Source organism: Phoca vitulina, unplaced genomic scaffold, assembly GCF_004348235.1.
Source record: "Phoca vitulina isolate PV1807 unplaced genomic scaffold, GSC_HSeal_1.0 scaffold12, whole genome shotgun sequence".
NCBI lineage: Eukaryota > Metazoa > Chordata > Mammalia > Carnivora > Phocidae > Phoca > Phoca vitulina.
In genome coordinates, this window is record NW_022589715.1 from 22,676,353 (window position 1) to 22,696,605 (window position 20,253).

Here is a 20,253-nt window from a genome sequence, read left to right on the forward strand (position 1 = left end):
AAAAGATCAGTACCCCCCCCTTATTTTTGACTATAACATGATGCTAGGTATAATTTTATTTTATATAAAAAGCATTTTTATGATTCCTCAGAGCCCAGGGATTGGTGCTGGTGGTTGGAGGGACCTGCCCCCCACTGGTTCATTTAATCCTCTGTCCAGGTACCCTCAGAGTCTAGGCCAGGAAAGCAAGGTGGAAATCAGAGCAGGAGCCTCATACTTCTGCTGACCCACTCATTCTGTGACTTCAGGGGTCACATATAAGGTCAATGTTTCCGGTCCCCGCCGGATGCGCACTGCCAGCTGGGATTGGGTTCGAACAGCTTCATAAATATCTTCAGCGTTTTGTACCAGCTGCTCCCCAATGGCCAAGATCACATCACCCGGCCGTAGACCAGCCCTATGGTGAAAGACAGACAGAGAGAGAAAGGAGGGAATAGACAGCCCAGTTCAAGGGCACATGCACACCTCACCCATCCCCACCTCACAAAGCAGTCTCTCCCTCACCGGTGTGCAGGGGAGTCCAGGATGACTTTATGGATGAGCACACCATGCTGAACATCAGGAAAGCTTGGTTCTCGAAGCTGTAGTTCAGCAAGGATGCTGAAAGGACAGAGATCACTCTGTTAACCACACCAAGGCACTCTCCCCATCTTACGTTCACCTCAAATCTTGCATCAGCACACTGACAACTGCATGGACAAGGGCATACACTAGATACTCCGGATACAAAGGCAACTGGCTTTCTGCCTTCTGGAAGTTAGGAAGTGGGACATGTATATAAAAGGTAACTAATTCCAAGTGATACATAGTGTTAAGACAATAACACTAATGTCATTCTAGAATTCTAAGAGAAACTTTAAGGAGAGAGTAGAACTTAAAAGCTGAGCCTAGAAGAATGGTTCTGGCATTTAACTATATAAAGCAAGAACAACATAAATAAAACCATGGGAGTAGGAAATCAGGTTGGCTGGAACAGAATATATTCATGTAAGAAGCCAGATCTGGAAGGTTAAATTGGAGACAAATGGAAAATGGCCCCTAAATACCAGGTTAATTAAGTTTTTAAATCAAAGCAGTAACAGGATGCAATCAATCTGGTAGCAGGCGTACAAGATGGATTGGAGTGAGAAAGTCAAGATCATGAGAGAGAACAGCTCTTCTGATAGCTCCAAGTGTGAGGCAACTTATCTTAGATAAAGATAAAATTGAGAACAAAGCTCAACAGAAGTGCCAGTTGCCCACAACTGAACACACTGGTGGTCCTACAGGTCACTACCCCCAAAGCTCATACCTGGGAGTCAGGGTCAGCATCATCACCCCAATGTAGCGGCGTTGGGACCCACTGATTCCAAACCAGGAATCTGTGATAGAGGGACAAATGAGCCTCACCCAGTTACCTCCTTCCTTCCCCAACCCTTTCCTCCCAATAGACAGCCCCCCAGCAAAGCCCAGTGAATGCCCCTCCCACCACTTAAAGGAATCCCCCCCACCCCCCCGCCAAGCCAGGCTCACTCTTCTTTTCCCCACGATGCAGAAACTCTCGAAGGCGATCAGAAGGGATGGCAAAAGAGATTCCAGCTGTGACCTTCATGGTATTCACTCCAATCACCTCCCCATCCTGCAGGGATAGAGCCCACTATTCCCTAGCCCAGACACATAGTAGGAGATGGGACTACCTGAACAAGAGTAGCTGGGAGTATTGGGGAGTTGGGGAGACCTTGCTGGATTCTGGGAGATAGCCAACAGGAGAATGCTCAGAAACTTAACCAAACACCCCTTCTCACACTGACCTGGGGCAGGGATTCTTGGAAAGAAGGATGTCCCACTCACCAGGTTAACCAGAGGACCTCCAGAGTTTCCAAACTGCAGGACAAGGAGAAAATATGGAAGAGATCCAGGGACTCTATGTCTGGGGGCATGACCAAGATGTAGGCACTTTCTCCAAATTTTCTCCTTTCCCAGCCCAACCTCTGTATGTAGGCTCATCCACCATCTATCACAGTTGGTGCCTGCACCCCACAGCCTCTCCCCCAACCCCCAACCTAGTTTGTCATTTCTCTTATGTCAGAACGCACATCAATAGCTGCATCAGTCTGGATGTATTCCACATTGGTTTGGGGGAGGCCCAGGTCTCTGGCTGGACGCTGAGCAGAGCTGACAATGCCAGAAGTGATCGTATTCTGCAGTGCAAAGGGACTTCCCATGGCAACAACAAACTCCCCTTGCCGGACATCGGCTGAGCGTCCCAGGGGTAGTGTGGGGAGAGGTTCCTGAGGGGAGAATGGGTACAAGAGACCTGTCACCTGGAGATGTGACCAAATTCACAGCCCCAACCAGACCCAGCCTGCCCAGACCCCCACCTTGGTCTGAATCCTCAGCGTGGCAATGTCTGCCACAGGATCCACAGCTGTGACCATGGCCTCATACGTGTCACCGCTAAGCAGCCTCACACGGACCCGGCGCCGATCAGCCACCACATGAGCGTTGGTTACGATGAGCCCGTCGGCAGCCACCACGAATCCTGAGCCATTCGAGATAGGGACTTCACGGCCCGAGAAAGGGTGCCTGGGATGGGGGGAAAGCAAGGATGTAAGGAGGCTCAGACCCCTGCTCGCCCGCCCTCTAGCCCGCGGTTTGGGTGCCTTCTGCTCTTCCCCACCGTTACCGGCCCAAGATCTCGATATAAACCACAGCAGGTGCTGTCTTCTCCACCACGTCTGCGATGAAGTTGTACTGGCTCCGGGGAGAGGTGGGCGGCGAGCCAAGGACCGAGGCGAGGACCGCTGGGGGACCCCGACCCCCGCCCCACAATAACAACAGCACTGCCCCCCCAGCGCCCAGCGCCACCGCCAGCCATACGCGCAGACGGGTTCCAGGGGTCCCTGAGACCTCCCGGGTCCTGGGATCTGGGGTCCCTGCAGTCAGCCGTGCTCGGGAATCCCAAGTCCCCGACGTCAGACACGTCCGTGGTTCAGGGACCCCCACAGACAACCGGGCCAGGAGACTGGGGGTCCCATAAGTCACTCGGGCCCGAGGGTCAGGAGTTCCTGACGTCAGCAAGGCCCGGAGGTCAGGGGTCAACAGGGGTCCCTTCCCCCAGCGAACCCCCCCCAAAGCCCGCCATCCCCGGAGGTTCCAGCCTGCACCCCGCCCCGCCCTCAGTGCAGCCATCAGCTCCGCCTCGGCTGCCTCCTCGCCCGCCCTACACAGAGGCGGCGCCCTGGATGCGAGCTAGCGGACCGAGGGACGCGGGGCACGTCGGTACCTGAAGTCCTCCAGAAGTGCACGCCGGGACCCAGGATTCCAGGAGGCCGACTCCGCCCCCGCCCCGCGAATGCCGGGAGTTGTGGTCCCCGCGGGACGCGAGTTATGAGGTGGCCCAAGGGCCCGCGAGGCATGCTGGGACACTAGCCCTTCCGGGGCGCCTCAAGACCTCGGGTGCCGGCACCCTGGGCGGATGCCCGAAGACTCCGCCTTCCCAGGAGCCCCTGCGGCGGGGCGCGAAGATGGCGGCGGCGGCCTGACAGCCCTAAAGGAGCAGCAATGGATCCTTCCCCGGCGCTAGGGCCGGAGCGGCTCTTTGACTCGCACCGGTAAGAGCCCTGGCGTAAAGAGGCCGGCTCCCGCGTCCACGCGGGCTTCGGCGCCCGATCACCCCGCCTTTCGCCCCCAGGCTCCCGGGTGACGGCTTCCTGCTCCTCGCGCTGCTGCTCTACGCTCCAGTCGGGTTCTGTCTCCTCGTCTTGCGCCTCTTTCTTGGGATCCACGTCTTCCTGGTCAGCTGCGCCCTACCAGACAGTGTCCTTCGCAGGTAACGACCTGGGGGTTCCGGGAGGGTCTGGGCTGGGCCCGGCCCGAGGCCGTGAAGTCACCATTGCCTGCGCCCCCAGGTTCGTGGTGCGGACCATGTGTGCGGTGCTGGGGCTCGTAGCCCGGCAGGAGGACTCCGGACTCCGGGATCACCGCGTCAGGGTCCTCATTTCCAACCACGTGACACCTTTCGACCATAACATAGTCAACTTGCTCACCAGCTGTAGCACCGTGAGTGGGGGGCGAAGCCGAGAGCTCCACGGGGCGGTTCCCTGGGGCCCAGCTCGGCTCCCCTTTGCCCGCCCGCGTTTCCCTTGGGGACCACGAAATACTGAGCCTCACCCCTAATCCCGCTTCTTTATCCCATATGTCAGTTTTTCTCACTTCCCAATGTTCTTTTCTTGCTTTCTCTTTTCTCGATTCCCAGCCTCTACTCAATAGTCCCCCAAGTTTTGTGTGCTGGTCTCGGGGCTTCATGGAGATGGATGGGCGGGGGGAGTTGGTGGAGTCACTCAAGAGATTCTGTGCTTCCACGAGGCTTCCTCCCACCCCTCTGCTGCTATTCCCTGAGGAAGAGGCCACCAATGGCCGGGAGGGGCTCCTGCGCTTCAGGTGGGTGAGCACAGGTATCGGTCTCCAGCTGGGTAGGTGGTCAGGCTTGGGGGCCCTTGAGTTTTCAGTTTTCAGCCCTACCTCTTACGCCCTAGTTGATTTCTTTTCTGTTCGCTTTTAGTTTTTTTCCCTTGTATCTCTATTCCTCATTTATCTACTTGTACAGTTTGACAGTTTTCTGTTCTGAGTCAGGTGCTGACCGGCTGGCTAGAATCCCATCCTACTTTCTCTTCCATCTTCCAGTTCCTGGCCATTTTCTATTCAGGACGTGGTACAACCTCTTACCCTGCGAGTCCAGAGACCCCTAGTCTCTGTGGTGAGTGTGTGTTGGACAGGGAATCTCTGGGGCTTGAAGGGTAAGTTTCCCACTCCTGGCCCAGGCTTAGAACTCACTTCATGTCCTCCCTCCAGACGGTGTCCGATGCCTCCTGGGTCTCAGAACTGCTGTGGTCACTTTTCGTCCCTTTCACAGTGTATCAAGTAAGGTATTAACTGTCTTCACTTTTTGGTGGCTGGGAGAAGCTCACCTCAAGGTCAGGGAGGTTGCCTCTTCCCTGTCCATTTGCAGATTGTTTAGTAACAAGGTTCTATCACAGAGGCAATACAAAGTGTTTACTGTCTCCCCACCCTGATCACAACTGTTACATGAAAAGAAGTATTAAAGGGGGAGAGGGTGATAGCCTCTACCTAGATGCACACAACATGGTCCTGGATTTTTTTTTTTTTGCAGGTGGCTCCCTCCTGTTCATCGCCAGCTGGGGGAGGGGAATGAAGAGTTTGCCATCCGTGTACAACAGGTGGTAGGGTACACAGACAGGGTGGAGGTGGGGTTTTTCCTTAAGGGTAGGAGGAGGAAGTCTTGAGACCTTGACAGTTTCAACCTTCCAATTCTCCCTAGCTGGTGGCCAAAGAATTGGGCCAGACAGGGACACGACTCACTCCAGCAGACAAAGCAGAGCACATGAAACGACAGAGACACCCCAGGTTGCGCCCTCAGTCAGGTATGTGGTCTCTGTACACAAAGTTGTTTGGGTTTTCTCGGCCTCTTGTGATTCCCTTCCTATTCCTGTGCTAGTCAGCCTCTCCTTCCTCCCAGTTCTCCACTCACCATGTTTCGGATTTCTTTTTTGCAGCCCAGTCTTCTTTCCCTCCCTCCCCTGGCCCTTCTCCTGGTGTGCGGCTGGCAGCTCTGGCTCAGAGAGTCAAGGAGGTTTTACCCCATGTGCCACTGGGCGTCATCCAGAGAGACCTGGGTATGGGAAAGGGTAGCCTCGCACAGGAGACAGGCGCAGAGAGGAAAAGTGGGTGGTGAGGGGAGAAAGCGAGCAAGGAAACAGACTCCCTTCTTCTCTCTTCCCTTCTCCCCAGCCAGAACTGGCTGTGTAGACTTGACCATCACTAATCTGCTTGAGGGAGCTGTAGCGTTCATGCCTGAAGATATCACTGAAGGGACCCAGTCCCTTCCCACAGCCTCCGCCCCCAAGGTGAGACCCAGGAAATGGTTAGGTCCAGGACTAGGGCTGGGATGGGCAGTCTATATACTCCCTATCCTTGATGTCTCTTTTTTGATCCTGAGACCCTAGCACGGTGCCTCTCTTGCAAAGTAGGCATTCGATGCGTGTTTAATGATGATGACTTCGCAAGCCCTCTGACATTGTGATCACCTCAGTTCCCCAGCTCTGGCCCGGTGACCCCTCAGCCCTCAGCCCTCACATTTGCCAAGTCCTCCTGGGCCCGGCAGGAGAGCCTACAGGAACGCAAGCAGGCACTCTATGAATATGCGAGAAGGTGAGGGGCTTAGAGGACAGTGGGTAGGAAGGGGCAGGTTGGAGAAGAGAGCTAATTATAGGGCTAATGTGGCAAAGCCCACACAATGTCTTCTTCCTATGTCTCGCAGGAGATTCACAGAGAGACAGGCCCAGGAGGCTGACTGAGCACAGGATGGCACCCAGAGCCGCAGGACGGAGACTGGGGGCAGCCCTCACCCAACTTACAACTGGCTGGAAGGGTGGGTGGTAAAAAGGGAGGGATGGGGCTCCCCCCAAAATCATATTAAATTCAGGGTTTTCACTCAAGGTCTCTGTTGCCTCTCTGGGGCTCAAAAGCCCACTGAGCAGGTTCTTTTTCCCTTGGTTGGGGGGAACAGGGGTGAGAGCCTCCTTGTGGGTTTGTGAGAAGTGGTTGAAATCACCCCTTCGTGTCAAGAAATGAGTGATACTATGGAAGTGTAACTGAATTGAAGACCAGCAGCAACTGGACCCTAGCTTGGGTGTTGGCCCCACTTTGTGAAGAGACAGCTGCAAAACTACAAGTCCCAAGATGCCTTTCACTAACAAGCACAATGTACACTGTCTGTAGAGTACACATGCTCAGTGTGGTGTCTGGAACCTGTTTTCCATAGGCTTCTGACTAATTAAATAAGGTGGAGCAAATGGCCCCACCCCAAAACCAGGCTTAAGGATTCCTGTTTAAGCCAAGCCCCAGGGTGGAGCCGGAATTTACCTTTGTACTTCACTCGGGTCCGGGTTGGTGGTGACTGGCTGGGTGGGTCTGGAACTGGCTGCCATCGTGACACGTCTCAGAGCTGCAAGCAGGTTTGAATCCAGGATCCTTGTGGCCCTGCTCCCCGGTTCCTACCCCTTTCTTCCTCCTGTTCTTTATCTCTTTATCCTTTTCGCCTCGGAACCTTCCCACAGGTTACCATAATTCCTGCTGCCCTGGAGGCCCCCTGTGTTAGTCACAGGAATTTTACTACCTGACTAACAGGTTAATAGTCCACTTTGATAGTCCCACACTTTCAGACTCAAGTCTCCACTGTTTCCTGGCAGGCAAGAAATGCTGGGAAGGATGGACCCCAGCGCATTACTGCCTGAGGGTACAAGTTAGGGATCAAGGGTGGGAAGTTGGTGTAAGTCATTTTAATATGAGGCCTTAATCACTGCCCTGCCTTCTGTAGGTACTGCCAGTCAGCTCCCATGGCCTCTCAGCGTCTTGGGCTGGCAGAAGAGTCTGGCCCAAACCCCGGGGAGTCTGAGTTGGCTGTGAACCCCTTTGACGGGCTTCCCTTCTCTTCCCGCTACTACGAGCTGCTTGAGCAGCGCCGAGCCTTACCCATCTGGGCTGCTCGCTTTATCTTCTTGGAGCAGTTGGAGAGTAGCCCCAGTGGAGTGGTGCTGGTGTCTGGAGAGCCTGGCTCTGGCAAGAGCACCCAGGTGGGGGGAGATTCTGGGAGTAGACAAAGGGAGGGACTAGAGAACTGGTCCTTCCACTGGCAAGGTGGGGATTGGGTTCCATGGGGTTTGAGGGGAGTGGTCAAAGGGAGACTGGGTTAGACTGGCCCCTGGGGGGCTGGTGGACCAGGGGACTCCCCAAATTAGAATGGCCACAGCCCCCCTGCACTTCTGACTGAATCCTACATCTCACTGACTGGTTGTCCTTTTCTATTCCTACCCCAGATCCCTCAGTGGTGTGCAGAGTTTGCACTGGCCAGGGGGTTCCAGGAAGGCCAAGTAACTGTCACTCAGCCCCACCCTCTGGCAGCTCTGAGCCTGGCCATGCGGGTTGCCGATGAGATGGACATAACCCTGGGTCATGAGGTTGGATACAGCATTCCCCAGGAGGACTGCACTGGGCCAGACACCCTGCTCAGGTGAGGCCTCTTGTAGGCCTGACCCAAATCTGATTTCCGTCCCCCAGTAGAAACAAGCCCAGTCCTCTGACATCTCACCAACCCTCCCTCAGCCCATGTCACCCTTTAGATCATGCCCGACACAATGCTGAATTAAGCCCTTAACCCCAGGCAGGGACCTTGGATATTCAATCTCATCCTCATCACGAGCCTCATTTGCCCAGCTGGAGTACAGCTTGTGAAAAAAGCGTCATCAGTGAGGTTGTGGGTCTCAATACAGGTTCACGGCGTCTTTTTCTGACCTTACTATCAAAATCTAGGCCTCCCAGGAAGACGTTCCCCTGGACTTCTGGAGTTGTTCAGTGTCCACACTGACTCCTCTGCCCACTGCCAATGTCAACAGGTTTTGCTGGGACAGGCTGCTTCTACAGGAGGTGGCCTCAACCCGGGGCACGGGAGCCTGGGGCGTGCTGGTGCTGGATGAGGCTCAGGAGCGGTCAGTGGCCTCGGATTTGCTCCAGGGGCTACTGCGAAGTGCCAGGCTGGGAAACTGTCCAGGGGACTCGAGAGTGGTTGTGGTTACTGACCCTGCCCTTGAACCTAAGCTCCAAGCCTTCTGGGGCCATCCTCCTACTGTGCATGTACCCAGAGGGCCTGGCGCGTGTCCCACACCTGTATACAGGGACACTGTCCCTACCGATCGAGTGGAAGCTGCCTGCCAAGCTGTGCTTGAATTGTGTACGAAGGAGGCTCCAGGAGATGTGCTAGTGTACCTGCCCAGTGAGGAGGTAAAAATTGGCTGCAGAAGGTTCTTGTGTACGCTGCCTTCCTTCCCTGGGGGAGTTGGAGCAATGCTTGTTAGGGACAGTGAAGTTGTAACATTTACTATGTTGGAGTCCTTAGGACAAACTCAAGGATTTCGGGGTAAAGAGGTCTACCGCCCCTTTTTTGACTCCATCTAACACAGAGACTGTGGCTCAGTGAGTTCCTGAAATTATAACAACTTTATGAGTATGTGCATTTTTTCAGAGTGAAAAACCATAGCTTTCATCAGTTTTTCAAAGGGGTTTGTCACCAAAAAAGTGAGAACTGCCTTAATGCCCCACCCCTCTCTTCAGGAAATTTTGCTGTGCTGTGAATCCTTGTCCAGGGAGGTGGAGCCCTTGGCTCTCAGAGGTCCTCCACCACGGGTGCTGCCCCTTCACCCAGGACATGGCCCAGCTGTTCAGGCTGCATACGAGGACATGGACTTGGGTGCCCGAAGGATCGTGGTCACTCACTGGCTGGCTGACTTCTCCTTCTCCCTCCCTTCCATCCGACATGTCATTGATTCAGGACTGGAGCTTCGAAGTGTGAGTGAGAGAGATGAGGGGATGTGGGGGCTAAAGATAGAAGTGGCCCACTCTGAACTGTCTTGGCCTTGGTTGGGGGGTGGGGCGGCGACAGGTGTACAATCCTCAGATCCGAGCAGAATCCCAAGTGTTGAGACCAATCAGCAAGTGTCAGGCAGAAGCAAGAAGACTGCGGGCAAGAGGGGTCCCACCAGGTAAGAGCCTTTGCCCTTCCTGAGATCAAACATGAAAAGAGTCCCCACACGCAAACCCTGAGAAATCTACAGAGGCCTTCTTTCCCAGGTCTTTCTCCCCTCAGGGTCCTGCCTCTGCCTGTATCCTAAGTCCTTCCTAGAACTAGAGGCGCCCCCGCTGCCTGCACCCAGGATATGTGAGGAGAATCTGAGCCCCCTTGTGTTACTTCTAAAGAGGAGACAGATTGCAGAGCCCGGGGAGTGTCACTTCCTGGACCGGCCTGGTGAGCAACCCCCTGCCCAAGTCCTGCTGTCTGACCTCCAGGCTCTGAGACTCCCGGCCCTATCAGCCTTCTTTCCTCACCAGCTCCAGAAGCACTGATGCAGGCCCTGGAAGACTTGGACTACCTGGCAGCCCTGGATGATGATGGGAACCTGTCAGACCTGGGAGTCATCCTATCAGAGTTCCCCCTGCCCCCTGAGCTGGCCAAAGCCCTGCTGGCCTCCTGCGAGTTTGACTGTGTGGATGAGATGCTCACCCTCGCCGCCATGCTCACTGGTATAAATCACTTCTCGCTCTGGCTCTTGCAGCCACTTCAGTCCTTCCCAGCCCTTTCTGGTGTTCTGATGCTCCCAAGACCAGCTCTTTCCCCTCTGCTCCCTTTACAGTGCCCCCAAAAACCAGCCCTAACCACTTAGCCCTCTCCTGTCTTTTTAGCCTTTTCCCAGTGCTGGTCCTTGCCCCCAGCATGTGTAAATCTCTCCTGTTATTACTAAAGCTCCATACCCCTCTCCATCCACCCTCTACTCCCCTGCAGCTATGCAGAATCACCTCTGCCCCAGTCGGCCTGGTGTGTTCCCGCCCACTGCATCCCAGGCTCAGGCCCACAATAATACTGACAAATCTCTCAGCTCCGCGGTGACCACCACCTCACCCCCCACCACCCCTCCCCTTCCGCCAAGGCTGAACCCACTGAATACTTCTGAGTCCTTATTCCTTACGACCTTCTGACACTTGAAAATGCAACCTCTCCTGCCTTGAAACTGCCCCCTCCCTAAGCCTCTGTGACTTGCTCCTCCAGGTTTTCATCCTACTTCTCTGGCTGTTCGGCTGTTCCCTTCATCTCTTCCCTGGCTCTTTGTCCTCTGCTCATCCACTGTAAATTGGACCTCAGAGTTCCATCCTTGCCCCTTCTGCCTTCTCATTCCTTGAACTCTCTGAGCAAGTTCACGCACACCCATAGTCTGAAGTGCCATCTTTACACTTAAAATTTCCAAACCTTCTATCTCCTGACAATACCATTCTTCTGAATCTTAGATTTATATATCCGATGCCTGACGGACATTTCTATCAGAATTGGCCACAGTACCCAGCCCAGATCCGAACTCAAGCACTTGCTTAAACTCTTCCCTCACCACCACCACAAAACCATGCCATCATCTCTGCAGCTCCACTACCATCATTCTAGACTAATCTTTCTCCAGGTTCTTTCAGTTTTATCTCCTAAATGTTGTTGTTGTTTTTTTAATTCATCTATTTGTCTCCATACTCACTATCAGTGCCAATGTTAGATCCTCACCACCACTCAGCGTAGATTCCTTTAGCCTCCTAACTTGTCAAGTAAACTTCTTTAAACACTTGGACTCTCTTCCCTCAAAACTCTTCTTCAACAGCTATTCTCTATCTTCTGGACAGAACGTAAACTCATTGGCCGCAGCACATCCAGCCTCTCATGACCTGGCCCACACCTACCTCTCCAGCTTTGTCTCCTGCCACTCTGCCACACATGCCACTCCCCTGACCCTTTCTAGGTGCATGCAGGTCTCCAAACAGGCCATGCTACTAATTTCTGTGCCTTGCCATGCCCACAGTTCAGATTCTCTCTGCCCCCTCTCTACTGAGCTAATTCCTAACAAAACTTCAAATATTGGGATGCCTGGGTGGCTCAGTCGGTTAAGTGTCTGCCTTCGACTCAGGTCATGATCCCAGTGTCCTGGGATCAAGCCCCGCATCGGGCTCCCTGCTCAGTGGGGAGCCTGCTTCTCCCTCTGCCTGCCACTCCCCCTGTGTTCTCTCTCTCTCTCTTTGACAAATAAATAAATAAAATCTTTAAAAAAAAAGCTTCAAATATTGGTCCACACACCTGTTGTGCTGATCAAGTTTGCTTATCTGTCTCACCAGACTCTAAGCTACTTGAGGGCAGAGACTGTCTTTCGTTTATCTTCAACGTCTAATAAAGTGCAAAGCACCTAGAAAGTTATCAACGTCTTTTGAATAAATTTCCCAAAGTGACACTTCCTACCTTTTCACCCTTCCTTCTGTACTGCTATCCTTTCTCATTCCCCAGAATGACCTTCCTCTCTTCTCCTCCAGCTGCTCCTGGGTTCACCCATCCTCCACTCTCTGCAGAAGAATCTGCCTTGCGTCGGGCCCTGGAACATATGGATGGTGATCACAGTTCTCTGATCCAGGTGTATGAAGGCTTTATACAGAGTGAGTAGCCCACTCTGCATCTTGTATTTTCCAAAGAGGGGAAGTGGTGTGCAACCAGCTGGTAGATCTTTGTGCCCAGGAGGAGGAGGCCCTTTGGCCAAGGGCTGGGTTCTCTTCGGGGTCTCTCTGCAGCTATAGCTGTGCCCTTTCTTCTTGTAGGTGGAGCAGACAAGGCTTGGTGCCAGGCTCGGGGGCTCAACTGGGCAGCATTGTGCCAAGCCCAGAAACTTCGAGGTGAACTCCTAGAACTCATGCAACGAATTGAACTTCCCTTGTCCCAGCCAGCCTTTGGCTCTGAGCAGAATCGCAGAGACCTTCAGAAAGCGCTGGTGTCAGGATACTTCCTTAAGGTTAGGGGAAAGATTTGGGGTGAAGGTCATAAAAGGAGTAGAAAGCAGAGGGACCAAAAATTGATAGGCCATCTCTGAAACTGGAGTCCAGGTTCAAAGGATTTTTTAGAAGCAGGAGAAACTTTTCCTTTGAGGTATTGGGGTGCAGGGGGCTATGGGAAATGCCATATGGTAGGGACTCTAACATCTAGAGATGATGCTCTACTTTTAATACTCTCACCACCCTTCCTAATTCTTTCTCAGCCCCCCCCCCTTTTCTTTTTCCTACTGCCTTCCTTTTCTCCCTCACTTACTCCTTCACTATCTTTGCTTTTAAATGAGGTGGCCCGAGACACAGACGGGACTGGAAATTACCTGCTCCTGACACATAAGCATGTGGCCCAGCTTTCCCCATACTGCTGCTACCGAAGCCGCAGGTCTCCAGCCAGACCCCCGCCGTGGGTGCTTTACCACAATTTCTCCATTTCCAAAGACAACTGCCTTTCCATTGTTTCTGAGATTCAGCCACAGATGTGAGTTCCCTGACACCCCTCTTACACTGCCCATTCCTCTTCTTGGGGCCAAAATTATGGCTGGGGAGTTAGAGGATATCTTCTTAAGGAGAAGAGGATATCTTAGTGGTCTGTAGTGACATATGATTTGAGGGGACAGGGCTTGTGGAAGGAATGGGAAGAAGTTTAAGAATCTGCATTATAAGGGAGGATACAGAAATCATCTAACTGTGACTCTCTCTTTCAGGCTGGTAGAGTTGGCCCCTCCATACTTCTTGAGTAACTTGCCTCCCAGTGAGAGCAGAGACCTCTTGAATCAGCTGAGAGAGGAAATGGCAGATTCTTCAATAGAGAGTGAATCTCCCTCTACCCAAGAGTTTGGAGATGCCTGTGTCTTGCAGTGACATGCCTAAGGAATGGAACTGAGCTCATCTGAAGGCATTAGGTCCTCTCTCAGGCTAGCACCAAGGTAGCCAGCCAAAGCTTAGGATCAAATGTAAATCCTGGAACCTGAGTCTCAAGAAATGGTAGACTGAGAATAGAGGAAATTGGGTAAGCCACAGTATACATAAGGTTGGACCCTTTCTTTAGCCTTCTTCTATTTATTGGAGAACGACTGATGCCCCCCAAACCCCCAATTTATGTCAAACCCGTCTTTGTGTGCTTCACTTTGATCTATAAAAGTTCTTTCTCTATGGTGCCAAATTTGAGTTTGATTCTGCAGCAGCATATACAACATCCATGAATTAGAGATGACACAATATCATCCAACTCCTCCAGCAATATCCTCTTGCCTGGTTCCCACCTGTGGTCAAGCTTTGCGGTATGAATGACCTAGCTGTCACTAACCCAGAAAATGTGTAGTTTGACTACAATTGGTCTCTGACCCTGCCTGAAGCTCACTTCCCTTTATCTTGCTCTCACCTACAGGGGAAGAAGAATGAGAGTGCTATAAGAAATCAGACAAAATCTTCCCTTGTTTCCACATACAACTTAGATCCAGCTCCTTCTTAACCCTCAAGGCTATTGAAACCATCCCCAAATTCTCAACTTTCCACCAACAAGCTTCCCAGCAGCCCCTGGCCTACCAGCATGCTAAAGCTTTTCTAAAAAATTCAGGGACATCACACTTTCCTTTTTTCCCAGCTGGGTACTCCTTTCCCTTTTCTTCCTTTAAATTATTAATTTTGATATCTTCCATCATCTTTCACATTGTAAATATGTTTGTAGAAATTGGTGGAAAGAAAGATTTAATCCTTAGAACTCTGTTTGTCTCCTCAGAGTGTCTTCCCTTGGAGAGTCTATCTGTTCTCATCATTCCATCTATCTCCACCTCTATGTGGATGTCACCCAACCCCCCCCAAAAGCACTTTTCCAGAATGTATTCTCTTTAGGTCTAGCATTCAGTTTTGCCTGTAGTTATCTTGCTCTAATCTTTCAATTTCCCCTTCATTATCCACAACACCATTGATCTCCCAATCCTCTATATCTGCAACCCTGGAATTATCTTTGATTCTTCTTGGATATTCCTAGTTATTTGCCAAAATCTGCTCACCCTAACTCCACGGGGCCCATTAATTTTATCCACTGCTTCCCCCTTTCCTCTCTCTGTCCCACGGGAGACCAGAGCCAGATTAGTGTTCCTGGATTTTCTGTTTCGTTGGGTGTGTAAGTATCCGTCTTCCCTGCCGCCCATGTGCGTTGTGACACTCAAGGAGGAGGACGGAGTCAGCAGGTTGAACACACCTGACAACATGAGGTTCAGAGTCAGAAAAGTATCCTTAGCGATTAATTTTACGGTTGAAGAATGAGATGCCTAGTGTGGATAACCCTCTGGTTCCTGTCACAGACCCTTGCCCTGCAGCACCTCTTCCATTATTCTGCTGTCATTGGTGTCTTCCTTCCTTTGCACCTTTGATACAGACCCAAGTAGAGCGAGCTGCCGCCGCCCCATCCCAGTCCCACCTTTAGCCTGTTCTGTGGGTCCAGAACCCCAGCTTCAACCCACCCTCCGAAGAATCCAAAGTCCTCAGGAGAGCAGCTCCCATTGGCCAGCCCGCCCCCTCCCCTCACCTCATTGGCTACCATTCTGCAAGTCCCGCCTTCTTGGCTCCTCGGGTTCCAGCTGCCGTGCGACCGCAGTTAAGTGGGAAATGGCGGGAAAGGCCAAGTCTAAACGCGCGGCGCAACCTCGAAACGCTAGCCTAGGAGCCGCGGTGGCCGAGGAGCCCTCGACGACAGCCTCAAAGCCAGCTCCTCCTCACAAACTCCGCTACCACGGCACCACGGCACACGGGGTGGTCAGCCGCGCGCTCCGTGGCCCTGAGTCCGGCGCTCCGCACGGCGCCTCAGTCCGTTAAAGAGCACTCGGCCGGTCGGGCAGGCGTCGCTCACACCACCGAGGCGAGCCCGGACACGGAAGCCACCTTGTTGTCCTCGGCCCAAGGCTGCAGATTCTGCAGCGCGAAGAGCGACGAGTTGTGCAGGCAGAGCGGGTCCGGGGGCAGCGGCGGCCGCAGAGGCCGTGGTAGGGCATCCTGCTGCAGGTGCAGGAGCAGCCGGCCCGCGCGGTGCCGCTCCGCCTCGCGCTCCTCCGCGGTCTGGCGCCTAGGCGAGCGGAGACGCGGGGTCAGCGAGGCCGGCCCTCGCCCACCCCGCGCCTCGTCGTCACCCGCCGGGCCCGCGCGGTTCCTCACCCGCCCCGCGCCGCACCGCCACTTGACGCCTCCCGCGAGCCCTCGCTCGCCCCAAGCCTCACCGCCACTTGGTGCGCCGGTTCTGGAACCAAGTCTTGACCTGGGCGTCGGTCATGCGCAGGGCCTTGGCCAGCGCTGCCCTCTCGGCCGAGGCCAAGTACTTCTGGCGCAGGAAGCGCCGCTCCAGCTCCAGCACCTGCGAGCGGGAGAAGGACGTGCGCGGCTTCTTCCGCTTCGGGGGTGTCCGGTTTTGGTACGGGTGGCCTATGCGGCGCGTCCCGGAGAAGGGCGAGAGTGCAGCTACGGGCAGGAAGAAGGAACAGGGCAGGGTTTTCAGGGCGGCCCTTCCAGGTGCCCCAAGCTCGGCCCCACACCAGCAAAGGCCTCCAGACAAGAAAGGGCCTCGGAAGAAATGGCCCTCCCCCTGGGATGAGAAAGAGAAGGCCCCCGGAACTTCACCCTGCCCTACCCGCAGTGTGGACAGTAGACTGCAAAGGAGGGCGCGGACATCGACGGCAGCTCCCTCCCCATTGCCTCTCTCAGCATCAGGACCAAGAGATACATGTTGGGGGAGGATCCCCTGGGATGATCCGGGCGGGGAGCGTACGGGGAACTTGAGTTGGAGCAGAAGGATCAAAGATGAGGAAAAGGGGTCAATGTGGGGCTGGACGCTGGAGGGTCGGACAATCTCACCCGTGAGCCGGTCCTTGGCAAAGCGGCGGCCGCTGTCCATCCAAGGGAAGGTGAGTCCGGCTAGGCCCCCGGCTCCGCCCAAGCCAGAGGGTCCAGGCACTGCCGGCGCGCCTCCCGCGGGCGGCGGCACTGGCATTGGACGATGCGCGGGGACGCGGATCACGCCGCCTGGGCCCATGCCGGAGCTGCCAGGTAGCGGGGCCAGCGAACCCGCGGGACCGTAGCTTGAGGTTCCGTGAAATCCACCCGAGAACGCCGCACTCTCCCCATGGCCCTGGCCTGAGCGACCGGGGCCTAGGCCGCTCCCGGGGGGTTCCGGGCAGCTCAGGATCTGATCGATGCCAAAGCTGATTGGCTCGTGGTGCGGGAGGTTGTGCGAGGCCAGGACCGCCGGCTCCATGGGTCCGGGTCAAGGAGGACCACAGGAGGTTTGGCGGTTGGGGAGGGCGCCCCAGGCAACTCTGGGAGCCCAGTAGCGGAGCGTTCGGGGCGGCGGCCTCAGGGGCCCGCGGGGCTGGCCGCTGCGGGTCGCCGGGGTCCCCGGGACAGCTTCATCCCTGTGCACGGGGAGTAGCCGCGCCCGTGCCGGCCTCTGCCGGGCGTCGGCGCAGGGACTCGCATCCCGGGGGAGCGCGACCGGCGGGGGCCCCAGGAGCGCCCTTGCTGTCCCTGAGGCGCAGATGGACGCTGGGCTGCCGGGGCCTCTGCCCGAGTCCGGGGTGGAGAGGGTTGGCCGGCTGGGGATGGGGCAGTGACTGACAGATCAGCATTGGGTGGGTAGTGGGGGCTGGGGGTAGGGCAGGGGCGGGGCCGTACCCGTTAAAGGGAAAGAGACGCCTGTTTGCGCCAAACGCCTGGACGACTGGCGGGCGGGGATGGTGGGGATGGGGGGGGGGGGGGGCAAGGGTGTTAGGAACCAGGCTCAGCACGGGAGGGGCCAGAGCATGGGCCGCTGCGCGCTGAGTCAGGCGAGATGCGCACAGCAACTCCATCCTCGCCGGCCTCCGCCTTTGGGCTTCCTCGGCCTCACCGGCTTCCTCGCAGGTGCCTCCTCCCACAGCCCCCACTTTTCGCCTCGCGATGGGTCCTGCCTGCCGACTGCCAGATTCGTTGTGGCCCCCGCCTAAGTGCCCTCGAAGACCAAATCTCGTTGTGGCTTCCTGGCTGCGATGGGAAGCGGTTGGGAACCGCGCCGGCGAGTTGGAGGCCCGGGAAGAGGACAGGTGTGGGAAGGGGGTGGCTGGGCGCGTCTGGTGGGCTAGGGCGGGGAGCAACCAACCACCCTGGGCCAGCGATCCTGGTGCACTTCCCGGCTTCTGCCGTAGGGCCCCTACCTCCTTCCCGGAACGCCAGTAATTGATGCCCTGTGTTTCTTAGCATTTCGATTTTCTGAAGTCGGTGTAAAGCTCAACCCGGGCTCAACCCGGGGTAAGTCAGGCGGATGAGAGCTTGGGGCTGGCGTTCCGCCCCCCACAGGGGACCACCAACGCGGGACTCTGCCCCTCCACTCTGCGCCTAGGAAGTCAATTCTCACACACTTCCCCCTCAAGGGCGAGAGGACAAAATCGCCACAGGCGACACGTGGGTCTTCACTGAAGCCTTCGGCGGTGTCAGCCGCCTCATTTCCCACAGACGCTTCACCCCACCCAACCCCAGAAACTGTGCCTGGAGTGTGTCACGGATGGGAGGTGGGGAAAGACTGAAGGGCTCGGTGACCTTGTGACCTCTGGCCGGGGACCCAGGAGCTGGGAGTGTGTGAACTCTGCGTCCTTCCCGGGATGGGACCCGGGCCCAGCGGGCCCCTGCGCCTTAGACCCGCCCCCGCCGCCGCCCGGCCCGGTGCAGGCCGCCATAATCGGGTTAGCTGGGTCGGAATTACATTACCTTCCCCGGCCCGCCCCGGCCCCGGGGGGGCCCTGGCGCCTCCGAGCCGGTGAGACTGGGCGCAGGGAGGGGGGTGTTGCTACCATTCCGAGGCGGGTGGGCACGGATGAGCCGCTCCTTCTGCCTTGGACACGTGGTGGCCAAAGGACCCCACCCTGCTGTGTCAGCCCTAGCCCCTAGACCCCAGCCCACTCTGGTGCTCAGCTACAGTCTGCCTGTTACCCGCGTAAGCCGAAATGCCTTCCAAGTCTCCTAGATGGGTCTCCCTGGGAGCACGGATCTTCCACTTGGTTCTCCAGGATCTCCTGGGAAAGACTGCCCCTCCTTTCTCCCCAGCAGATGGGCTGCAGCCCTGCGCCAGAGGCAGGGTGAGGGGTCTTTTCTCTCCAGGGAACTGGGAACGATATTTGGGCATCTGGGCAGGAAGATAAAGAACGGAGGGAATGGACTCTCCCGACTAAAGCCACCAGGCCCTCCTCCCTCAGCGTTCCCAGAAGCCTCAGTCTGAAGGGGGTGAACCATGGAGGAGGGAGGCAGTTGGCATCAATAATATGTGACATCCTCCCCCAAATTCTTGTCCACTTCCACTATCCAATTTCTCCAGCCCTTTCTGACCCTGCCAATAGCCCCTTCTGAAAGGGGAGCACGGGGGCTTCTGCCAGTTTGGCAGCTGTGTTGTTATCTTGGGTTGGTGGGACAGACAGACATTATCACCTCCCCTAGCCCCTCACAGAAGCCCAAGCACCCTTTCTCAGCAGTAGAGAGGTGGGGCTACTAGGGGGCATGAAACTTCTGCTGTTCAGGGAAAACCTCCAGAGACCACTTGGGCTGGATCCCCTGAATGAGAACAGAGAGCCTAGGGAGACAGCAAAGTAAATAAAGACCCTGAAGGGGACTGGCCTACAGGTTAGGAATCTGTCGGTCCTTTTTCCCACTCTAGTGGGTGGGCCTCTGACGAAAGGGTGGGCACTAGTGTGTCTCCAATCAAGCTGAATAAATCCTTCTTGAATGAATCAGTGAGGGAGGAAGACCTGTATACCTGCTGACTGTTCATCCGGCCTTTTGAGGTCAGCACAGTTGGCACTGCCACTCAGAGATTGCCCAGCTGACCCTTGGAGGAGAATGGTCACAAACCCAGTAATGTACACACATCTTCTGGGGAGTTACCAAAAAAGAAATGAGTGCCCTACTTCAAGAACAAAGGGTATCCAATTCTGTCAGCCACAGTCCTAGGGATTCTTCTGCTTGTCTCCACCTCTCTGATCCCCTGATTCCCTGGAAAAGCTGGTTCCTGCTAGTTTATATCTAAGATGGAGGCCCTGGGGTCAGAACCCCAACCTCCTATACACACTCCTTTGCATCTGTCTCACCATAGCCTACGTGCATGTGGTCCCCAACCCTTCAAGTTTTCAGGCCTTCAAGCTGGCAGCTTCACAGGAAGAAGCATGTTCCCAGCCTGTGCTCTGGTGCCGTCCCTTCCTTCCTGCTTTATGTGCAGTGTCTTTCCCACGAGATGGTCCCCACTCCTGTATCATCATTTCTCTCATTAGCTTAGTCCTTCCTACCCCCAACTGTCTTAGGTCTCTTTTACCTGGACAAAAATCTTTGCCTGACTCTTCAAGAGAGATTGTATTTTTCCTTTCCCGTGTACTCTGCACAACCACTGCCTCCACTTTCTCATCATTTATTCTTTTAATTTTAATTTTAAAGTAGTATCTACACCCAACACGGGGCTCAAACTCACAACCCCGAGATTAAGAGTAGCAGGCTCTACCGACTGAGCCAGCCAGGCGCCCCTCATCATTTATTCTTTTAACCCACTACAACTTGGCTTCACCACACTCTTTTTCAAAGAGCTCCAGGGTCTATTATTGAGGATTTCTCTGACATATTTTGCTCTGTCGATTACCAACTATTTCTTGAAATATCCCGTTTGGTTTCTGTAATATTGTCTTATTCTATATCTTAGGCTTTCATAGTCAATGCTTATGTTTTTTCGCCACCAACTTTGCTTTTTCCACTGAAGACTGAGCATTCTCAGAGCTCGGACTTCAGCTTTCCCTCTTTCTA

The 20,253-nt window shown here is 54.9% G+C and overlaps 4 protein-coding genes across 5 annotated transcripts; 2 read left to right on the forward strand and 2 right to left on the reverse strand.

The window, feature by feature from the left end:
- Positions 1–30: 30 nt before the first annotated feature.
- Positions 31–3,255, reverse strand: HTRA2 (HtrA serine peptidase 2). 2 transcript variants are annotated; one of them, XM_032410617.1, is made up of 8 exons: positions 2,666–3,255; positions 2,361–2,565; positions 2,076–2,270; positions 1,831–1,863; positions 1,513–1,618; positions 1,292–1,361; positions 505–600; positions 31–397 (listed from the first exon to the last, which is right to left on the reverse strand). In XM_032410617.1, exons 1-8 carry the CDS (start codon positions 3,169–3,171, stop codon positions 232–234), a joined length of 1,377 nt encoding a protein of 458 aa, XP_032266508.1. In that variant the 5' UTR covers positions 3,172–3,255; the 3' UTR covers positions 31–231. The 2 variants fall into 2 exon arrangements, with proteins under 2 accessions (XP_032266508.1, XP_032266509.1); XM_032410618.1 differs by lacking the exon at positions 1,831–1,863.
- A 202-nt stretch (positions 3,256–3,457) lies between these two features.
- On the forward strand, positions 3,458–6,869 carry AUP1 (AUP1 lipid droplet regulating VLDL assembly factor). The gene is given in 13 exon segments (XM_032410619.1): positions 3,458–3,496; positions 3,499–3,593; positions 3,674–3,811; positions 3,891–4,041; positions 4,238–4,422; positions 4,666–4,738; positions 4,834–4,907; positions 5,153–5,219; positions 5,321–5,423; positions 5,556–5,675; positions 5,791–5,906; positions 6,092–6,210; positions 6,320–6,869. Coding segments are annotated over 13 exon segments (1,317 nt in total). The 3' UTR covers positions 6,357–6,869.
- A 134-nt stretch (positions 6,870–7,003) lies between these two features.
- On the forward strand, positions 7,004–13,615 carry DQX1 (DEAQ-box RNA dependent ATPase 1). The gene is made up of 11 exons (XM_032410620.1): positions 7,004–7,634; positions 7,878–8,071; positions 8,454–8,838; positions 9,169–9,402; positions 9,497–9,596; positions 9,701–9,859; positions 9,943–10,134; positions 11,950–12,069; positions 12,229–12,419; positions 12,741–12,931; positions 13,158–13,615. Exons 1-11 carry the CDS (start codon positions 7,398–7,400, stop codon positions 13,312–13,314), a joined length of 2,160 nt encoding a protein of 719 aa, XP_032266511.1. The 5' UTR covers positions 7,004–7,397; the 3' UTR covers positions 13,315–13,615.
- Positions 13,616–15,300: 1,685 nt separating this feature from the next.
- TLX2 (T cell leukemia homeobox 2) lies at positions 15,301–16,699 on the reverse strand. The gene is made up of 3 exons (XM_032411082.1): positions 16,300–16,699; positions 15,669–15,906; positions 15,301–15,517 (listed from the first exon to the last, which is right to left on the reverse strand). Exons 1-3 carry the CDS (start codon positions 16,697–16,699, stop codon positions 15,301–15,303), a joined length of 855 nt encoding a protein of 284 aa, XP_032266973.1.
- Positions 16,700–20,253: the final 3,554 nt, after the last annotated feature.

Excerpts from the sequence above, each read along its gene's own strand:
- HTRA2 (XM_032410617.1), bottom strand. The coding sequence starts at position 3,171 with ATGGCTGCACTGAGGGCGGGGCGGGGTGCAGGCTGGAACCTCCGGGGA. Across the intron at positions 2,271-2,360 it reads CGCTGAGGATTCAGACCAAG|GAACCTCTCCCCACACTACC; the intron begins GTGGGGGTCTGG and ends TTCTCCCCTCAG. Across the intron at positions 398-504 it reads CTGGACTCCCCTGCACACCG|GGCTGGTCTACGGCCGGGTG; the intron begins GTGAGGGAGAGA and ends CTTTCACCATAG.
- DQX1 (XM_032410620.1), top strand. The coding sequence starts at position 7,398 with ATGGCCTCTCAGCGTCTTGGGCTGGCAGAAGAGTCTGGCCCAAACCCC. Across the intron at positions 9,403-9,496 it reads CAGGACTGGAGCTTCGAAGT|GTGTACAATCCTCAGATCCG; the intron begins GTGAGTGAGAGA and ends GGGCGGCGACAG. Across the intron at positions 9,860-9,942 it reads TCACTTCCTGGACCGGCCTG|CTCCAGAAGCACTGATGCAG; the intron begins GTGAGCAACCCC and ends TTTCCTCACCAG.
- TLX2 (XM_032411082.1), bottom strand. The coding sequence starts at position 16,699 with ATGGAGCCGGCGGTCCTGGCCTCGCACAACCTCCCGCACCACGAGCCA. Across the intron at positions 15,907-16,299 it reads TGCCAAGGACCGGCTCACGG|CTGCACTCTCGCCCTTCTCC; the intron begins GTGAGATTGTCC and ends TCCTGCCCGTAG. Across the intron at positions 15,518-15,668 it reads AACCGGCGCACCAAGTGGCG|GCGCCAGACCGCGGAGGAGC; the intron begins GTGAGGCTTGGG and ends CCGCTCGCCTAG.